The sequence below is a fragment of the Quercus lobata genome, chromosome 8 (assembly GCF_001633185.2).
Source record: "Quercus lobata isolate SW786 chromosome 8, ValleyOak3.0 Primary Assembly, whole genome shotgun sequence".
Taxonomy (NCBI): Eukaryota; Viridiplantae; Streptophyta; class Magnoliopsida; order Fagales; family Fagaceae; genus Quercus; species Quercus lobata.
Window position 1 is genome coordinate 55,863,106 of NC_044911.1, and position 22,318 is coordinate 55,885,423.

General features: G+C 34.3%; 1 protein-coding gene across 1 annotated transcript; it reads left to right on the top strand.

Moving 5' to 3' along the window:
* The first annotated feature begins 16,819 nt into the window (after nucleotides 1-16,819).
* Nucleotides 16,820-19,620, top strand: LOC115958598 (probable aquaporin PIP2-6). The gene is made up of 4 exons (XM_031077025.1): nucleotides 16,820-17,157; nucleotides 17,382-17,677; nucleotides 18,880-19,020; nucleotides 19,253-19,620. Exons 1-4 carry the CDS (start codon nucleotides 16,890-16,892, stop codon nucleotides 19,334-19,336), a joined length of 789 nt encoding a protein of 262 aa, XP_030932885.1. The 5' UTR covers nucleotides 16,820-16,889; the 3' UTR covers nucleotides 19,337-19,620.
* Nucleotides 19,621-22,318: the final 2,698 nt, after the last annotated feature.

Here is a 22,318-nt window from a genome sequence, read left to right on the forward strand (position 1 = left end):
ATGACTTGAGAATGGGGACACCCAGGGCGGTGAAAAGCCAGACTATAACAAATCTATTGGCACAGTTTCTAGGAGAGGAAGAATTCCCACTAGATGATGAAGTTTCGGGGGAAATAGTCATGGTAGAAGAGGTCAGAAAATAATGGGTAATGAAATTTGATGGGTCTTCTACCACCTAATCAGGGGGAGTGGGAGTAGTTTTGTACCATGAAGAAGATAAGGCAGTGGCACTATCGTTCAAACTGGAATTCCCCTGTTCAAACAACACGTCAGAATACGAAGCCTATCTAACCGGGTTGGCCACGGCTCATGAAATGGGAGTCAAACACTTAAGGGTAATGGGTGATTCGAACCTAGTGGTCTGCCAGGCCAAAGGGATCTTCTCCTTAAAGGAACCTAGCCTAAACCCATACAGAGCAATGGCCCAGAAGATGGAGGAAAAATTTTCAACCTTCAAAATAGAACACGCTCCAAGAAACGAAAACCGATTTGCAGATGCGTTAGCCGCACTAGGCTCACAAATAATGTTTGAAGGGGATAACACCATGGTAGAGGTCAGTAAGAGGAAAGAATCCATTATTGAGGTGTTCAAGGAAAGGTTCTTGGAAGAACGGTGCGAAGGGGATTGGCGGATCCCCATAACGGAAGCCTCGATGAAAGGAGAAGGTGCCGTAGAACTAAAGGTACAAAAAGACTACGCCCTGGTGAGAGGAGAACTATACCACAGGATGCCCGGTGGGGTCTTGTCCAAATGCGTGGGGCAGGAAGAGGCCTAGAGAAAGTTGAAAGAAGTACATGACAAGACTTGTAGATCCTGCGGTGAGGTCAGCCCTTACCGCAAACCTCAAAGGGCAGGCTTCTATTGGCCAAGCATGGGTAGAAGAAGCCCAGCAACGCAGACAGAAAAGAGTTGGTAAATGGATAGAAAACCCATTAAGCCAAAGCAGTAGGAATAATGGATCATAGGCCCATGAGATAAACAAATGAGCCTTGAGGAGGCAAATGGGCTTAAAGGAGCCTGGAAAGAGAAAAAGAAAAAAAACAAACCATGGGCAGTATATGATGTGGAAAAGTGAGAATGGGCCACAGCAAGTCCAAAGTAATGAAAGCAAAGAAAGTAAGGGATTGATGGCAAGCCCATGAGCCCCAAGGATGAAGGATAATGTAATTGGGCAAGGGAAGCCCAAAGAACTCAATAAAAACCCATGGGAATGCAGTTAAGAAAAGGGACAAGGAGGCCCAAGGAAAGTAAATGGGCTAGGGACGCCTAAGAGAAAACAAATGGGACACAGGAGCCCGCCAGTGATGTAATAAAAGAACCAATGGCTATACTGGGCCATTAGGTGAAGAATAGACGGCAGGCCCAAAGAGGCCCAACAAGATTGCGGTAAACAACTTCACAGTAGGAATGATAGAGTGGTATGGCAGGAGATGGTAGCAGGAAAAAGGGTGGGCGGAAGAAAGGCAAAGCCCACCGTCAAGCAAGGCCCAGTCCCTAAGTGGGGCAAGCCATAAAAGAAAGAGGAATCAGAAAATAGTCAAAAAATGAATGGCAGACTATGCAGGCCAACCACGGCGAACGCATGAGCAGCAGGTAAATTTTGGACATACATGGAAAAGAGGCACGCGCAAGGCCCAAACATTACCAACCTGGGCCTTACGCGTGCCTCTCTTCTTTGGTGGTGGGGAGAGGAGAAAAACTTATTCTAAGAAAAACTTATTCTAAGATGACATACCACCCAAAATAAGCAAAACTGAGTTGGAACTACTAGGTGCATGCCATGAGAGATAGGGAGAGAGAAGGCACCCACATCATAGCAGGAAATGGTACCACAACAAACAAACAAACAAACAAAATAGTTTTCTTTTGTCTGGTGATAGGGAGTGACACACAAACGGATCAGTAATGGTTAGTAAGTACACCCAGACCAGACAAAGGTGGTTAAAGGCTAAAATAGTAAAACCCGGTCACGGCAGGCACTATAAAAAGAGGCTCTTGCCGTGTACAATGGACGACTCACCAAGACCACGGTATAGGAACTTGAAAAACTAGGGAATAGAAAACAAGTATTGAGAAAAAGAGAAGAAAGAAAAAAAAGATAAGAAAGGGGAATATTAGAAGAGAAGGAAAGAAAAAGATAGAGAGTTAGAGCGGTAGGCATGCACCAACAGGTTTATTCCCTTTCTCCCTCTCAAAGTCCTACTATCTACTAGAAACAAAGAATTCTCTTGTGCACTAACCATTCAGGTATGTTTCCCTCAAAATGATTAATTTCCACGGCAGGATTTCCCTGAGAGATTATTCACTTTGAGAAGAGACGTTCTTCCCTCTCTGGTTTTGGTCTTGCAGATAAGATTTAATCTGATTTCTTTCTTCTTTTGATTAACCCATATACTACCCACTTATTCCCCTTGCTTTCTTCATAAAAGTAATTGTTGTTAAACTGTGATTATCTTTTCTTGATTAGGAATTATCTATTCACTTTAATTAAGAAGTCAAAGTACTTTCTTTTGTCTTATTATTATCATATCTGCCTGCCATGACTCATCTAAAATAGCTCTGCCTGCCGTAAACGCGCTCTTGGCGAACGAGGCATAGTTTACGCACAAGCCGAACCAAATTAAGTTGTAGTTGGATCGGTCTCAACTCCCTTAATCAGAATATTTGGGCCCGATACCGCAGGAGGCAGCGTAGCCCGATATAACCAAAAAGGCCCACTACACTCTTCACTTTTAAAGAAAAAAAAAAATTCTATTGGTCGGTATAATGTCTTGTCTATCTTTCTTACAATGTAACGATTTTAATTAAGAACCAAAATTTTAATAAATAATATTTTAAAAAAAAAAATTATACTCTTTTCTAATGTTAAATATTTTTATAACACATTTTACCATGTTTGAGGTAGTTTAAAAGTGTAAAAAATTTCAATCTTTTAAAAATTCTAATCTTCATTTATCTCTTTGTCAAAATAATAATTTTCAAGACAAATTCATTATTGAAAATCCATTATTTAATAACTAAGTCCAACATTGCCAAAAGAGACAATGACCATTTAAACTATGGTATTTATTATGATATTGATTGTTTCAATATTTTTATTGTAAGGACACGTTTTGCAACCCAAGCTCAAGATGTATGGGATCTTAGCCTAGTGAGTCCAGTATAATAATTCTGTAGAGAGTGGGTCAAAGAACTAAGCCCTAATGAATTGGACAACGACTAGTATGGATTTAAATAATGATCAAACAAAAACAAGAAGCACTGATCTGAATCAATTCATTGTCCGAGGAGGTAAATCTTTATATAAATCAACTAGACTGAATATAAGTATAATTTTGATAGTTACAGTGTTCTCTATCTATTTTTCCGATCCCCTTTCTCATGGAGGGTCTCTTACATTATATAGTTCTATTTAGACCATCTTGATCCTACATTTGTTGGTCATCTGAGCCCTTATTTGAGTACCTGTCCCATCAGACACCCTCTTTGACTTTCTGTGAGTTGTAGTAGCCAAGATAACACTGTTCAGAGGTTTTCTCCACATAAATGCGGCCAGAAAAGTAGTTACAGTGCATTCAATGCAGTGGTAGTAGCGTTCCCTTAGATATTTTAGGGTTCCCCTCCTTCTCATATGTTCATGATGCCCTATCACTGGAGCTTCATGGAAGGTCACTCTGATCATTGGAATACATATTTGAGCTGTACTTATCGTATCCGAGGACATATTCCTTCTCGAACAACCTTCCCATTTGTATCTTGCTTATTAAATCTTGAGCCTGAACTGTTCATTACCACTCGTTCCTCCTCGGACCACCCATGTTTTCGGACAAGGCCCAAGGACCAATATATAATTTGGGCCCTTAATCCTACATTTATAATTAAAAATTAAAAAAAATGTTTTATAAATACATGAAAATGGTCTAATTACTATATTAATTATGTAAAAATGTAGGATTATTTTTTCTAATTTATGTATCACTTAAAAATTATTAAGTAACAATAAATTTTACATTTGCGTCTAACCCCAAAATGTATTAAGTAGGCCCTAGACTAAGCCCTATTTTTGTGGACCGTGAATTTGAGTGAGGTATGAAAAGAATCTATTTAAGCTAAATTGAGGTATTTAATAGAAACAACACCGTTTAAAATTTACAAATTTTTAAAACTTTTTATTGTATATTTAAAATACTCTACACATATGAAAAAAAATTGTACATATGTGGCCATATTTTGTATGAAAGACATTTAACATGCCAATAACTTGGTTAATATTGCATAATTTTTGCATGAACATAGTGGTATAGTACAAAGAAACCAATTCAATCGAGGGTAAAGTTCTTAAAATGCTATATTCATAATATTTTCACAACATTTTTACAACAAATTAATTTCAGGTTGCAGATTGTTATTTATTGTTATGAATGGACAAAAAAGTAATTTAAGTTGTGAATTCAAATTAGAACCAAAAACAACTTACCACTTATGATTTGTTATGAAAATGTTATGGACGTAGCACTTCTTTACATCAAATGGGCACTACTTTGTGAAAGTACTCTTTAATTTTAGCAGGAAGATTTATTTGCTACTTCGCATTTTTTTTTTCTTTTTTGGTTATATATGTGATAGATTTGAACATTTGTTGTTTGTTACATGATATTTTTTTTATTATCAAGCCAAAACACCCATTAGGTTTTGTTGTTGGTGGAACTCGAGTCCTTTGTTCTTTAATGGCTAAATAAACTTCAACAATTTTATGTTTAAATCTATATTTCACAATGAATTTCTAGTCCTCAAATACTCTTTTGCCTATGATGGCACATTAAAAGGGGGAGGAGGGGGGGAAAGAGGTAGTAAATTTAAATATATTTTAGCCCTAGCAATTCTATGGACACACTCAATTTTATACCCAATTCAACACTCAATATTTTCACATCGGTTTGTCACTAATACTATTTTTATTATACACCAATTATAACTTGACACTTCAATTAGATGTGAAAATGAGTGTGATCCTAGTTTTATTCATCACCTTATTATTGTGAAAAATTGAGTGTGACAAACCCTTACTCTCTTTCACCCATTTTTCAACCACTCTCCATTTTTGTTTTTTCTATTATTTTATATATATAGTTGGGAGAATATTGTTTTTCCTTGGGCTTCGTAATTCGTGTTATAATCTCAATGCATGTTCAAAAAAACAAAAAAAAAAAAAACCCAAACCCAACGTTTTCATGAAATTTCCAAGTTCTCTGTTTTGGCCAACACACACACACACACACACACACACACAAAATTCTCAGTTACACAAACATGTTTGTATTCTAGGCAGTACTGGGCTGGCATGGGCCTCGTTTCATGACTTGGGTTTAAATTTACTGTGACTAATATATAGTTATATTAATTATGGACCCACTAAGAAATAGTTGGAATTAATTATTCAGCATTTGCGTTTTTTGTTGAGTCTCATGTCACTGTTCACAACCCAGCAAAAAACGCAAAAAATGCTTATACCCATACATTTTTAGGCCTCACAGCATTATTTACATCTTTAAAAATTATTTTTTTATAGTGTTTTTAGCAATAAATTTTCAGTTTTCAGCAAATAAGCAGTATCCAAACAGATCCATAGTATGTGTTTGGCTAGCTTATTTTTTGCCAAATTATTTTACTATTCAGTTTATTTTTGTTCCTATTTGTAGGTCCAACTACACTTTTTGGTACTATTTATGAATTTTACTGTACTATTTCAATTAATATTTACCTTTATTTACAATACTTTTCATATAAAAAAATTTTAATTTTAGCAAAGAGAATTCTAAATATACACTTAATATTTAGAGTATCCACAGCAGATGTTTTATAAAAAATGTCATTTTGATACACCAAAAGTTAACTTTATTATTTTACCACATGATTTTACAACATCTCATTTATCAGATGTTTTATCATTAAATTCTATATATTAAAATAATATTTACTACACATTAAAATAATATATTAACTCTCCCATCAAACACCAAGAAAGAGAGAGAAGAGAGAAAGTCAAAAAGGATGAGAGATAAATGAATAAAAAACTTTTTTTTTAGCATTCTTGTCTATACCGTTTCAAAATAGAACTGTACTGTTCACATGTGGTATAAATTATGAGATTTGGAACATCTCAAAAAATAAATTTTTTGGTATTTGATGTGTCAAATATGTCAAATATTTGACATTTTATATATTTGACACATCTATTGTGGATGCTTTCACGTGTCATGAACAGCAAGAATTGGTGGCCACTTTAATACTGGGGTCGGCAGGATCATGGTACTTGTAGATAGGCCTACAATTGATCATGATGTCAAATCTATATTTCACAATTGAAATAGAATTATCAATGATATTGTCAAATCAATATTTCACAATGAATTTCTAGGCCTCATGTACTCTTTTGCTTGTGGTGGAGCATTAGTGCATTCGCGAGCCATAAAGTCAGTGATATGATTTTATAAAAAGTTATTTTTCTAATTTAAACTTTTTATTTTATAAAATATTAAATATAAGTGGTTTTATTTTAACTTTAAATATAATAAAATAATATAAACAACACAATAAAATAATATTTTTTTTATTAATTAGTGTGAACACGTGAATAATAATACAAAATAGTGTGAACACATTGAGATATTCTTCTGCGAGTCATAAATTTAGAACTTTATAAAAGTTACTTTTTTATTTTATCTTATCATTTTATAAAATATCTAATATAAGTGTAATAAAATAATATAAACGATACAATAAAATAATACTTTTTATTAAATAGTGTGAATATGTGAATAATAATACAAAATAGTGTGAACACATTGAGATATTCTTCATCGGTATTCCTATCTTTTTGCTAAGAATAATAAGTCACATACATAATTTTTTTTTCCTTGTAGTCTTATTTTCCAACAAATCTTTCACTTTTCTGATTTGTTTGATTTGTGTTGATTCATAATTAATTAGTATTTGAATAACACATCTTTTCCATCCAAATAAATCAAACTTAGCAATGGACCACGTCTTTTTTTTATTGTGAATTTCCATACAAGGCGTGCGTTTGGATTGCATTAGGATGAAAAAATTTTGTGATTTGCTAAAAAATTGGTAGGTTCCACGATACTGTTCATACACTTTTTGATATTATTCATAGCCTCACTATACTATTTCAACTAACTTTTACCTTTATCTACAGTACTTTCAATAATAAATTTTCAGTTTCAGCAAAATAAACGGTATCCAAACATACCCATATGTGATCGTTTTATTCACTCTTATGCGCCCAAATAAAATAAAATCAAAATCAAAATTTTGAAAGGCTTTTCTCATTCAACGTTTAAAAAAAGCAAGTGACAATCAATTAGATTTTCAGCAAATACTGGACTACAAGGTACAAACAACCCATTTTCTCACCCAAAAAAAAAGAGTACAAACAGGTACAACCCATGTGTTAAAAACTCAAAATAATCTCCCATTAAAAAAAAAAAAAATCAGAATAATCTTATCAATCAAAAAAAAAATCAAAATCAAAATCAAACGGTTGATGCAATGTATCTGGACACGTGTTGAGATTTTAAACATGAATTTCTTACTCCCCAACTTTTACCAAAATAGAGATTGCAGCTGTGAACTGTGAAGTCGGTAAAAAAAAAATTTAAAAAAAAAAAAAAAAGTATCATATCCTGGTACGTGCATGGTGCACCTATCAATTTTATAAGTACCAAACAAATTTTTTTTTTTTTTGTATGCTTAATGTTGAGGGCCATTTGTGAGAAAAAAATGGGTCTTGAAGAGGCCAAGAACAAGGGCAACAAAGAATTGACAAAGTAGACAGCAAAACCATTAGGCTCAAACGGCAGGAATAATAGATCACAGGCCCAAGAAATAAACAAATGGGTCTTGAAGAGGCAAGTGGGTTCAAAGAAGCCCGAAAAGAAAGAAGTAGCATCCCATGGGCAGTGTATGAGGTAGAAAAGCGAGAAAAGGCTGCTGCAGGCCCAAAGTAATGTAAACTAAGAAAGTAAGGGGTTTATGGCAAGCCCATCAACCCCAAGGATGAAAATAAGGTTATTGGGTCAGGGAAGCCCAATGAAGTTAGTAAAAAACCCATGGGAGTGTGGAATTAGCAAAAGGGTCGAGGAAACCCAAAGAAAGCAAACAGGCCAAGAATGCCCAAAGGAAAGCCCAAAGGGACATAGGAGCCCATAAGTAAAAGCAAAACAGTGGCCATGCCAAGCCACTGAGAGAAGGAATAAACGGCCGGCCCAAAAAAGGCCCAGCAGGATTAAGTTATTACAGCAGGAATAACAATACGACATTGCAAGAAATAAAGGAACCAAGGAATGGGCCAAAGAAATGTAAGGTCCATCATCAGACAAAGCCCAGCTCTTGAATGGAGCGGGAAAAAACAAAGAACAGCCCACATAAGAGGTCAAAAAACACGAACGGCGAGCCTCCAGACCACGGCAGACGAATGAGCAGCAGGCAAGTTTTGGACACATATGGAATGAAGGCACGCGCAAGGCCCAGGCACCATCAGCCTGTACCCAGCCAATACAGAACATGGTGAGGTCGGGGGGGTCAGAGGATCAGAGGGCATGGTTTGGTGGTGGGGAGAGGGGAAAAATCTATTTTTATGGTTCCAGCTCGGGCTCTTTCGGGGAAGTATCCTGTTGGGATGGCTTACTACCCAAAAGAGACAAGCTGAGTTGGAACCATTAGATGCATGCCATGAAGGATAGGGAAAGAGAAATAACACAGACCGTGGCAGGAAAGGGTGCCACGGCAGACTAGCAAACAAAATACTCTTCCTTGTCTGGCGATGGGAGGGCGACACACAGACAGCACAGTGATGGTCGGCCAGTACACCCAGACCAGACAAAGGGAATTAAGGGTTAAAACAGTAAAATCGGGTCATGGCAGGCACTATAAAAAGGGGGTCTTGCCGTGAACAGGGGACAACATGAACGGAACTTAGAGAAGAAAATAGAAAACTTAAAAGAAATAGCAAATAAAACAAAGTGAGAAGAAAGAAAAAGAAATAGTGAGAATTAGAAAGGTGGGCATGCACCGGTAGATTAATCCCTTATCTCCCTCATGAAATTCGGCCCTCTATAATAGAAAAAACTCGAAAACACCTACATAGAAAACCACTTAGGCTCGTTTCCCTCAGGGCTGTTAACCTCTATGGCAGGACTATTTCCTGAGAGATTGACGGCTTTGAGGAGGGACGTTCTCCCCTTGGTGGCTCTGCTCCCGAAGATTGAATTTCCGGTCGATTACTCTAGTATTCCGATCAACCCATGATTATAAACACTTGATGTTTCTCTGTTATTCTTTCTTTCTCTTTCGCAAAAAAGAAAACAAATAGTATTGTTATTATAATTGATGTTAAGGGCTATTTGGTCAATTCCCCATCTAAGTGGCTAAATATTTTCTATTTATTCTATTATTATTATGTTTGCCTGCCACAATTTGTTTGAAACAGTTCTGCCTGCCGTGAACACGTTCTTGGCAGACTTGGTCTAGTTTGCGTACAAGCCGGACCACTTTAAGTTGAAGCTAGACCGGTCCCGACTCTCTTATCCAGAAAATTTGGGTTTAGTGCAGCAAGAGGCAGCCCAATACCGCTAGCACAGCCCACCCCCTTACACTTACCTAAATTAGAAGAATCTCTCAATTTTGGCTGTAAAAGAAGAATCAAAACAAATTGTCATTTTTTTAAGCTTTGGTTTCTCATTTTAATTTTGTCACCTAATAAATAAATAATAGGTGTTTTCTTTTTCCAATGGTTTTTTTTTTTCTTTTTTAACCAAAAGAAGAATGTCTCTATTCCCACAATAATAAAATAGTTTTAACTTCAACCTTAAAAAAATAGGGGGGGGGGGGATTTGAATGGATATGGATCTTTTTATAGAGAGTAACTCCACCGATACATAGTTATTTATAGGGAAAATTACACTTTGTCATCCTAAATTATACCACATATTACACTTTGCATCTTAAATTATTCGAATGTACGTTTTGCACCCAAAACTTTGACATTTGATACACTTCTTTGCACCCAAGAGTTAGTTTTACTACAATGTTAGATAGAAATTGATAACATGTGACTTGCATATGATTTTTGCTTAGGTGGCACATAGTTTAAAGACAAAAACACTCTCTTCCCAATAAATTAAAAACAAAAGCTCTCTCACGTGCATAACATATCATCTTCCCCAAATCAAAAATCTATCTACCCTAAATCCCCAAACAGCTTTAACATATGCATGTCCGCAAGGGCGGCTTTACCTTAAGGCCAGGGGGTTCAAATGAACCCCCTAACCAGGCCATAATTTTTTTTTGTATATATATATAATTTTTAATAAATTTTTTTTAGCCCTTAAAATAAAATTTTGAACCCCTGACCCTAAATTTTGTTTAAACCCAGCTAATATAAGTTTGAATATGATCATCTTAATACTACTTTCACAATATTTTTATGATAATTTAACTATAAAAGTTAAGTGACAAGTTGTAACTGGTTTTTATCAAGACCCACAACTAACATTACTTTTTTCCTACCTTTAACAACTTGCCACATAAGTTTTGCTGTGAAAGTGTTGTGTCAATAACACTACTTTTAAAATATTTAATTTTATAAGAAAGAAAAAAAAATGTTCCAAATTTTTGCTCATTTGTTAAAAAAAAAAAAAAAACTTTTTCCCAAGACTTTGGCTTACTTTTCCATTGACAGCAGAAAAAAGTTGTTTTTCTCTGCACTTTTCTTCTTCATCAACAAAAACGTACACCATTCTTAAAACTAATAGATTTGTATCTATATCTATGATTCATTCCTCACTCTCTCTATCTTTCTTTTTTCCTTCTATGTTTTTTTAGTTTTTCTCTCTGTTTGATTAAGTAATTTGATAAATGCTCTACAGATTTCCAAATTCAAAAAGACTTTTAGTGCTTGCTCCAATTTCAAGAAACCGATCACGTGTATGGTTAAAAAGTCTTACACTTCAAAAGTTAAAACTTATATTAGTTACCATTGTTTTCTTCTTCTTAGTTTCACATTTATCAATAGCCTGACTATAAGAGACTGACCACGTGTATTATTTGTTATTTAATTATATTTGTTTATGTATTCAATGATTATTTTCTTACCGATATTTATACTAAATTATATTTAGAATACTATTTTAGATGATTGTATAATGTATATAATATGGAAGTTGCACATGTAAAAAAAAATTTAATTTTTTTAATTTTTTATTTGCCCATGATAAATTTCTAGCTTCACACTACTGTTGACTTCTTTAGAAAAAAATCCTAGTACCGCTACTGTGTCCAAGAAAAAAATCCTAGTGCCGCCTCTATGTGTCCAAGAAAAAAATCCAACAGCATCTCTTCTCCTCCGACAGGTTCCAGGTACTAAACCGCCATGATGCAACATTTTACGAGTGAGAAAACGTATAGCACTAAAAGACGTACACACCGACATGCAAAGAACCTCTCACCCGTCATGATCAGATGTGCATGCACTAGACACAGCGTAACAAAGAAGAGGCTTTGTAATTTTGTTCCTTTTAATGGCTCTTTGCTTTTCTCTGTCCCTCTTTTTTTTTATCTTTTGTATTTTGTGACTACTATTTCAGCAAAATTTTGTTTCTATATCAGAAAATCAAAATATACAAGGTCCTTAATAAAAAAAAATAAAAAACCAAAATTTTCACAGGGTGTAAAACCAATTTGAAGGGTGAAAACCAACCAAACCTTAAAAATAAAAAGCCAGCATGAAAAACCAAAGAAGGAAAAAATAATTTTGAAGAGTGATAATTCTCTCTCTCTCTCTCTCTCTCTCTCTCTTTTCCTTAGTGGGATGTCCTTTTACTGTGCTTTATTTGCCACTAACTCAGTTTTCCATCATTCAGTCCTGAAAAATCGCCAAAGTTTGCAGAGAGGACGGTGAGAGAGAGAGAGAGAGAGAGAGAAAGGGAAAGCTTTTGTTTTTAATGGATTGAAAAAGATAGTATTTTTGTAAAGCAGAATTTAGTTACAATACCTTATATGTAGTTTTTTTGAAGAGCTTTTAAAAATTTAGCCACATGTCCAACTTATCCAACTCAGCAAACACGGCGTTACACCCCGGTTTAACGTTAACAACAGAATAAAATCCACCAGGTTCTTTGACAAGATTACCCAAGAAAAAACTGGCCACCTTAAACCGGCGTTGTTGTCGACATTGGCATCCGGTGGAGGAACTTGTTGAACACAAACCTTAACAAAATAAACGGCCACCATAATCCACAGTTCCACACACGCCACTCCCAACCCAAGGGCATATTTAGTGAATAATGTTTTCCATGGCCATCAATTCAAATTCGGATTGTTTGCAAACCAACCAACGCTATAGATATTAGATAAAACAAAATAGCCAAACAGATCAGGCACCGGTATTGTTGTCTTCTTCAAGATTTTTACTCCCTGCTACTAGTTTTTATTTTATTTTTGTTTGTGTTAAAATATATATATGTAATAAAAAAATTTAAAAAAAAAAACTCCTCAAAAAATTGAGTTTCTATGGTTCTACAGTGGTCACTCTAAAATCTATGCCGTTCTTTTCTACAAAAGCTCACTTGAAATTCCAAATCTTAGGGCTTTATCAGATCCAGTTCGGAGAGAGACACTAATGGTGCTCATGTGTTCATGTGAGGCAGTGGGTTCATTTTGTATCAGTGTCCAATGGATCCTCAACCACGTGAAGCAGATCCGTGGAGGGCTGCCTTGTGGCGGTTCAGTTTTGTTGAACCAGAGAGGTTGGGTTCTGGGTTTTTTCTCGTGGGTTTTCTAACGCAACCAAGGGGGAAAAAAAGAGTAAAAAAAGAAAAGTAAAGAGATGTTAACGCCGTCAGTTGAATTATTTTTAATAGACATCTGGCTAAATTAAAAAAAAAAAAAAGTACCTAAAGAATCGCATTTAAAGTATTGTATTTAAGTTTTGTCCTTTTTGTATTTAAACTGTGTACTACCTAAACAAAAATATGTGCAAACCATGTGCTTTTAATTTCCGCCTAACATAACATCAAAGTTTATGGTGCAAAATGTAATCTGGGGTATAGTTTAGGGTAGTAAAATGTAATTTCCTCTTAATTATAAGTAATTATAAAGCTAAGTTACAAATTGTACCTACTAATGAAATTTTGCCTATAATTCAATCTAGTCATGTGACTTCTAATTTATTTATTTCATTCCTTTAATTTCTATTCATTTCAATGTCATTCTGATGTTCGCTTTCATTTGAGAGGTTGCCATTAAATGTTTCAAAACAATGTAATTTTTAAATTTACAAAACAATGTTATTTCAATATACCTAACAACACTATGTGACAAAATTGGGTAGAATGACTACATTGAATAAAAATAAATCAAGTTATAGTTTTGAAATGAATAAATCAAAAATTATAAGATTGAATTGAATTTTGAATAAAATTAAAGGATGCAATTCATAATTCAACCTAATTTTAATTATTTATATTTAAACACGTGCCTCAAACTGTGTCATGTCACCAATATCTTAAAATGGATATCAAAGTAACGGTAATCAATGTTTATCTAATTGTGATGGTGTAACAAAATTTGAACAATTCATTTAGCTATGAATTATTAGTGAAATTATTGTTTACTCCCGGAGTATCATAAATGTGTACTCCTTCCTTTCACATAAATAGTGGATCCTATCATGAATTTAATTAGTAGAATCCACTATTCATGTGAGAGAAGGGAATACGCACTTATGGTACTCCAAAAATACCTAATAATTTTTCGAATTATTAGGACTCTAAGAATCATACGGTGACATTACCTTAAATTCTTCCGAAGATCTCAATCAGGATGGAACAATATTGTTTATAAATACAATGGGCAACAATTCCTGTTGGCGGGTTGTATTTATGTCATTTAGAGATAGAAATATACAACTATATGAATCAATCTAAACTCAACTCCATTTATTAGTTGTTTCATAAATGCATATTTAATAATAATAAATAAATAAAACTAAAAGTTCTCAGTGCGTATACAACAACAACAACAACCAAAAAAAAAAAAAAATTCCCCACGAAGGTTCAGTCAAATTAATGACAAGTTAAGCTTCTTGTATGTAAATGGAATATGAATTGTACCATCTAAACAAGTTAGCTTTTCTTCTTCTTCTTTTACTCATATCCAATCACAGTAAATTCTAATTCACTAAATTTGTATCACGGTTGCCCATTTTTCCACACTTGAAACACTTGACATTACGATTTTTGGGACTCATGGATCGTCGTTCATTATTGTTGCGACTTTCTTGAGCTCCTCCATCTTGAGAGCTCTCTTCATCTTCTTTATCTTCATTATTTCTATTCTTAGAACCTGCATGAAATCTTCTCTTGAGTTGGTCTTTATATTCACTAAAGAGTGCCTCCTCTTCACTCTTTAATGAGACCCCAACCATTTGCTTGACCAATGCTTCTTGGTTAGATAGCAAATTTTCCAATTCTACTTATGATGGTTGGACAGGCCAACCTTGAATGGCCGCTACAAAACTTCTATATTCGGGTCTTAACCCATGAATAATTATCCTTGTCATTCTTGAATCAAAAATATTTGGTACAAGAACTAATTTAGATATTTCACGACAGAGAGACTTTACCTTGGTGAAGTATTATGTGATCTTCATATCTCGTTGTGCCACTGACATTAGCTCATTCTCAAGCAATTGTAGCCTCACATCATTCTTCTTTGAAAATGGAGTCGCAAAGGTGTCCCACGCTACCTTTGGTGTGTCTACACGCCTGATGTGCTCTAGCATCTCTTCTTCGATGCTTGTCTTGATTGCAAACAAGCCTTCTCAGCTTGAATCTTCCACTTCCCCCAAGCTTCAACATTCTCAAGAGGTGCGGTTTTGCCACCAGCCACGATCTCCCACAAATCTTTCCCTACAAGTAGGATTCCATGCAAATCGACCATGTGTTGTAATTTTGGTTATTGAGCCTTCTAATGCTACCGACAGCTTGGAGATCCGCCATCACAATTTGGTGAAATCTCTCGCATTACCAAATATGGTTGGTCCCAAACCACGGACTTCACAGTCCCAGACTGTACACGAGCAAAATGAACACCTCCAAAAATACTGTCTTCGACACCATAAACGTGGTCCCTGACCGCCTCGCTCTGATACCAAATTGTTGAACAAAACACTAAACAAAGAGCTTTTATTTAAAACTTGACTCTTTGAATTACAACACTTTACCAGTATTGATGCTTTGACTCACTAATAGTAGTGCACACATAGCAACTTTCTTTCACTGCGCACATGGCACTTACTCATCAAATACAATTGCACACACTTGACACCGTACTCCTAGACACCTATCTACTAACACTATGACGCAACCACTATCAACTTTCTTTTTCTTCACTTTAAACGTCTCATATGCTACTTCACTTCACACACATATTGCACCTAGGCACATGACATCCTATCTATACTAGTTTAAGTCGGTTAGCCAACCGACTTTGAAATCTCTAGACCATTCTAACAGTAATTATTTTCCTACAAGCTTCTACTATTCTATAAACATGTGGCTGAAATTAAAGTACAAAAGGAAACTCTAGAGAATTCCGGATGGAGAGATTAGACAAGTGTTAGTGATGATTTCTAACATATTTCACTTGGGATATTTTCAACAATTTTATGAGATAATTATCATGTGCAATTTTACTTGGGTAAATTCAAATTTGAAATGTTGAGTACCTCAACTTGGATTCCACTAAGTCAACCTCTAACCTGTTCAGATCCTAGAACAAAGAAAAACATTTTTTTATCAAATGTAGTTCCAAAAAATTCACAATACCCTAAATTTCTTCATCTGCTCACATTTCATTCCCATTATTATCTTCTTTGGCTGCCACAGTTGCTGCTAGCATTTCATCAACTTCTCTAATGAGAAGGGTTCGGTCTACAACTTGAACAACTCACACAAACTAACATAAATGAGGTTTTTTTTTTTTTTTGGCTAAACTTTTGGTTCATTTAAAACCCTTAGGGTGTGTTTGGATACCGTTTATTTGCTGAAAACTGAAAACTTATTACTGAAAACACTGTAGCATAATAATTTTTAAATATATGCATAATGCTGTGAAACTCAAATTTTATTAGAAATTTGTGTTTATATGATTTTTGAGGATCCGTAAGCAATACCCATGAGACCCATAGACAAAACACAAAACGCAGGATTAGACAAAACACTCAATCCAAACGCAACGCTTATTCTATTTTTTAAGTGATAAGAATTAAAACCTTTCATATAAAAGAAAGTATAATTTTTATTCTTAACTACCATAACTTTTGATTGGAGTTGTGGAGTATTTTTGTGTTATAACATTTTTCCCTTTCTTTTGTGTGCGTGTTTGTTTCTCAAAGAAAAAAAAATACTAGCATAATTCCAAAAGCAGTGGAAGAATCTATTTTCTTCATATATACAATAAAACAAAAATTAATGATCAAAGGCGTATAGTAAGTGCTGCACAAGACTTGCGAGAAAATGCAGAGAAAGTTTCTCTAAGAAACGAGGAAATGTGGGGTCGGTGAAAGCGAAAGAAACAAAAGACTTTGTAGCTGATTTCAGTTCTCAATTTGCTATAATCAAATGCCAATCCTTTCTGTTTAAACTTTTAAACCAAAAATCCTTGTCCTTTTTACGCTCCCTTCTATTCCTCTCCCATTATATAACCTCTACACTGCCTCACATTAATTTCTACACCAAAGCCAAAAACTCTTTCTCGCACATTCACCAAAGCTTCAGCCTTTTGCATTTTTCTCTTAATCTTTCATATGGCCAGGGAAGTTTCAGCCAAAGGCGACCACGACCCAGCTCCAGTACCGATTTTCCATGTTGTGGAGCTATCCCAGTGGTCCTTTTACAGGGCTTTGATAGCTGAGTTTATAGCTACTTTGCTGTTTCTATATGTCACGGTGCTGACTGTGATCGGCTACAAGAGCCATGTTAGTGACGCCTGTGGTGGTCTTGACCATCTTGGGATTGCTTGGGCCTTTGGTGGCATGATTTTCATTCTTGCTTACTGCATTGGTGATATTTCATGTACGTGGGTTTTCATTTCTCTCTTTCTTTCTTACGTATTTTCCCACTTTTGTTAAGTTTTGCTTCCTTTGCTTTTAAAGTTAACATTACAATTTAGTTTGCATTAAGCTTCAGATAATTAAGGTTGTTTTTGGTTATTTCAGCTGGGTTTTTCTTTCTTTTTTTTCTTACGTGGATTTTAGGCTTAGTTATTAGCTAACTTTAAAGGTTGGTTTTGTGCGTAGATGGTCACATTAACCCAGCAGTGACATTCGGGAGCCTATTGGCTGGTAAGGTGTCGCTGATCCGAGCCGTGATGTACATGGTGGCTCAGTGCTTGGGAGCCATCAGTGGTGCTGGGATCGTCAAGGCCTTTCAGAAGGATTATTACGAAAGGAATGGTGGTGGTGCCAACATGGTCTCTCATGGGTACAGCAAAGGCGCTGGATTGGGCGCCGAGATCATAGGGACCTTTGTGCTTGTGTACACCGTCTTCTCTGGCACTGACCCCAAGAGGAAAGCTAAAGATTCCATTGCTCCGGCATGTACCTTAACATTCTGAGCTTCAGTTCGCTATAAACTTAAAACTATAGAGTTTTTTGCATGGTAAAAAAAAAAAAATGGAAAGATATATTACACACAGGGGACTTAGTATTTTAAGCCAGAGTAAAAAAAAAAAAAAAAAAATCAAATTAATAGGCATCCATATAGTATTAAAAAATTATAAATATTTAAAATTATTGTTTTTAAATACATTAAGATCCAATCATTTACCAACAAAAGACAAAAACAAAATTATGTTTTTTTTTTTTAATACTAGGGTGGTTCGGATTTTTTTTTTTTTTTTTGGTTGAAGCTAGAGCATTTATAGTGGTGGTACTAAAAATTTTAGCTTTTAGCACCTTAAAAAGATACTTTATTTATTTTACTACTTCTGTTTACAATATACCTAATATCAAATATTATATTTTTTTTATCACTTTATTTAAAATAATATATACAACTCATTAAAATAATAAAAGAAGAGAAAGAGAGAATTTAAGTTTTTTAATGGAAGAAAGAGATATAATCTTAATAAAATATTATGTTTTATTTTTAACAACTTGCTACAGTCAACTGGTATTTATATCAGTTTATTATAGTTGTAAAAAATTTAGTTTTTAACTTCTCCAATAACACATAATTTTTTGGTTCTTTAGTGGTAAAATAGTTTTTTTTTTTTTTTTTTTTGCTAAAATAAAATCACCATTGTGAATGTTTTTATTGTTTTTGTTAAGTTTTTGGGTTGAATAGTTGTTATTTGGATGAAACTAACTAGGCTTGTTGAGAAGAAGGGGTTTAAAGTTTTAGAAAGGGCCCAACTACAAAAATACAAAAATGACATATATAATAACTAAAAAATAAAAAAATTGGACCCAGGTGGGGGTCCATCCATCCGTCCCTGTTTTATCCTTTTCAAAGGAAAAAAATTAGCTTAATTTGTTGCTTTGTACTTGAGACTCTTTGGGGGGGTTAAAACCTAGAAGTGCATGTGTGTACATGTACTGAATTTAAGGTTTCTGGAATCCGTGGGGACACCTCCTATGAACAACCAAAGAATTGCCCTATTTTTTTTCACGGCAATTGTAGATTATTTTTTGTGCCCTCAGCCTTGGACTATTTCTTAGCCACAAATGATTATGGATTATAGTTATACTATCAATATTGTTTTATTGACAGATTGTGTATTGTAATGAATTGAAGGTTTTGGCACCACTTTCCATTGGATTTGCGGTGTTCATGGTTCACTTGGCCACCATCCCAATCACTGGCACTGGCATCAACCCCGCTAGGAGTTTCGGTGCTGCTGTTATCTACAACAAGGCCGAGGCATGGAATGACCATGTAAGTACACTTTCCTTACTTAGACTACTGATTATTTGCATTATTACTAAAGTTGTTTCTTTGTTGTATCATCTCATTATATGCATAGTATATATACAACAATGATAATCATGAGAAGTTCTAAAATTTTGGAGTTGACTATGGATCCTCTGTTATATGTATCATATCAGTGTTAATATTCATACCCAAAAAAAAATGGTGTATCCTAAATACATGTTATTTTCTTTTCCAGTGGATCTTTTGGGTTGGGCCATTCATTGGTGCAACCATTGCAGCTCTCTACCACCAATTCGTGATGAGTACAGGTGCTGCGTAAGCTCTTGGGCCATTCAAGAGCAACCCCCATGTTTGATTAATAAAGAGGCTTAATTATTTGATTCCTTCTTCATGGTTCTCCAGGTAAATGACATTGGAAGAAGGATATGATATCTTTAGAAGAATAATGGAGGAGTGCTTATGCTCGTGTATGAATGTTTCTTTGGCTCTCTTAATTTCCTTAGAGAGTTATTAAAAGGAGCATAAAATTGTAGATAAAGCCTGTTTGATCCCCCATGTTTCCCTCTATACACTTGCCTTTGAATTTACTTGTGAGTTGTTGTTTTCAATGTCTTTGGCACTTTGTACTCTTTATGCTTTAAAGTACAGTTTGAGCAACGCGGTCAAGTGTTCACTTTCTAATGTCTGAAATTGCCCTTAGTGCCTAGTGGAAGAATTACATAGAAGCAGGTTGAAAAGGCAATCTACTGAATTCTAATTTCACTATATCATCATGAAAAAGATGCAAAATCAGGTGACATGAAAATTGAACCCAAAAAAGAAGAAACTGCTGCTTAATATGGCTATTTTAAGTGAAACATGGAGAGCAATTTACATGATAATAACAAAAGGACAGGACATGAGAGCGGTATCTTAGACAGCACTCTTCAAATACAATAGATTTGGTGCTGTGGGTTATGTCAGGCAAGGTCATTCATCACCAGTTAAATCTATATATATAATTAAAGCCAAAACTAAAAGAAAATTCAATTAGATTCTAAATTAGATTCCAGTTATTATCTAATTTTGTGGCATGTGTCCTATTTAAGTTTTTTTTTTTTTTTAATTTTTGTTCAAGTCAGTTAATGTTGTGCAAAATATGAATAGTCTAAGATATATAAATAAATTATCAAAACCCAATTAAAAAAAGAAGTAAACTCATGTGTATATCCAAAAATAATAAAAGAAAATAAAGAGAGAAAGGGTAAAACTCATTTATGACTTAAAATATATGTAATTCTTACACTAAGTATAATTTGAACCTATTTATGTGTGTAATTATAATCTTTTTTAATTATACCGTGCATATGCATGAGTTATACACTATTTTTCTTTAACAAAAGAGATCAATGGGCTCAATTCAACATTGCTGTTTAGTGCTTCCATCAATAATCAATAAAATGATTTTCTAGTAATCGGTTCATAAAATTTTTTTGTGGCTTTAATCTAAAAATATAATTGCATGATTTGGAAAATCAGCATATAAATCAACTTTCCATGTGAGCATTACCCGACTTGTCTGATAGCATTTGTTCTTAGCAAATTTACGAACTAATTTTTTTGTGCCATTTACGTGGCTTCTAATATAGTATATATTAATGATACAATGTTCCCATACTATATATGCCCATGCACGTGCCATTAGCATCTATCGGTCTATACCTTCTCATTCTCTCTCTCTCTCTCTCTCTCTTTCTCGCTCTATTTTCTGAAACCAAGGTAGCTGTTTATTCTGCTCTTGCAAGTTGCAACAAGAGATTGCAGAAAATGGATATAAAGCTGAAGTAAATTAGGGTGATGTGCTTTTTTGTTAAATCATTGGATAATTATAATATGGTTTCTTGTTGGGTAATTTTTCATTGTAGAAGCACGTGAAATTCTTTTTTCTTTCAAAAAGTAAAAATCAATATTTGGCAAATAACTTTGTGAGCTTTACGCAACAGTGCAAAACCCAAAAAAGTTGGTACTGAAACTTAATTGTTATAGTATTGAATATGCATCATGCAATAGTGAAATGAATAGCTATTGCACTGATACCTTGAAAACCCCGTAGAACTTTATACAAGGCCGGCTGACTCTAGGCCATTTCCTAGGAACTCCATCTTAACAAAACCCCTAAATTGTTTTTTGCTAGGTAAGTGCGGGCTATAAAACCTCCGAGCAAGAGGTTAGAAAGGAACCACGGTGCTACTTGGTTACAAGGTCATTGGCAATAAAACCCCTAAATTGTGAGCCAATAATTTGTTTCACTTGAATAAAAACATATTCTTCTACGCTCTTACTTTATCTCCAAAGAACCTCAAAATTTCATAACAATTGAAATCCAATTGAAACCTAATTTGATTAAAAAAAATGATGCGAGTATTCCAAATAATCATTGACAATCAATTTCTCACAACTAGAGTTTAAAATTTTTGTAACAATTCTCACACATGGCAAATTTTCAAAATCAATCACTCACATAGCACATACCAAACAATCTATGTCTAATAGCATCTTAAAAATTGGAAATTAAATTTTAATTTCCCTCACCATGCATTGCTTTACTCAAGGTAAATAATTAAAACTATAAATAAATAAATAAATCATCGCTTTTTGTTACATTTTATATATTTCGTTCTTTATATTAAATAAATCTTGCTTTACTAAGTATTAATTCATCTAGTTATATGAATTCATCTTTATTTAGGCACATTAAGATTGTTGATTGATTCTTGTATTAAGTGAAGTTGCAATAGTACATTTGATCAATTAGATTATATTTTTTTATCCTTTCAAATTTATTTAATATTTTCATATCATGATTTTATATTTTAAGATGGTGGTTCTTTTATTTGTAAATATTTTTAATTTTGAATGTCTAATTGAAAATATTAATCTGGATATGAAAAAAAATTAAAAATACATAAAAAGTAATTGAATCTTGTGGAAGCAAGAAATTAACTGGTGCCTGATTGCTTGCCTAAAAATACAATTAATTTAGATTATGGGCTTAAATCAATCTGCAATGGGAAATTTGAACAAGAATCCAAAGACTATCTTGCTCTTATAAAAGTATGTAAAAAGGCTCTTATTCATATGATTTTCACTGTTACAATTCTCACTCTGTGTATTTCTCCCACTTTCATTTGTATTCTCTTCATTTTTATACTCTTCCTCATCCTTCTTCTTCATCCTTATTTGGTGCTTGATTCTCCTTATTTTCTTCTCTAGCATGTGCCATAGTAGGTGTTGTCCTGATTTGGTTGGGCAGCCTTTTGTC

Excerpts from the sequence above, each read along its gene's own strand:
- LOC115958598 (XM_031077025.1), top strand. The coding sequence starts at position 16,890 with ATGGCCAGGGAAGTTTCAGCCAAAGGCGACCACGACCCAGCTCCAGTA. Across the intron at positions 17,158-17,381 it reads CTGCATTGGTGATATTTCAT|ATGGTCACATTAACCCAGCA; the intron begins GTACGTGGGTTT and ends TTTTGTGCGTAG. Across the intron at positions 19,021-19,252 it reads CCGAGGCATGGAATGACCAT|TGGATCTTTTGGGTTGGGCC; the intron begins GTAAGTACACTT and ends TTTCTTTTCCAG.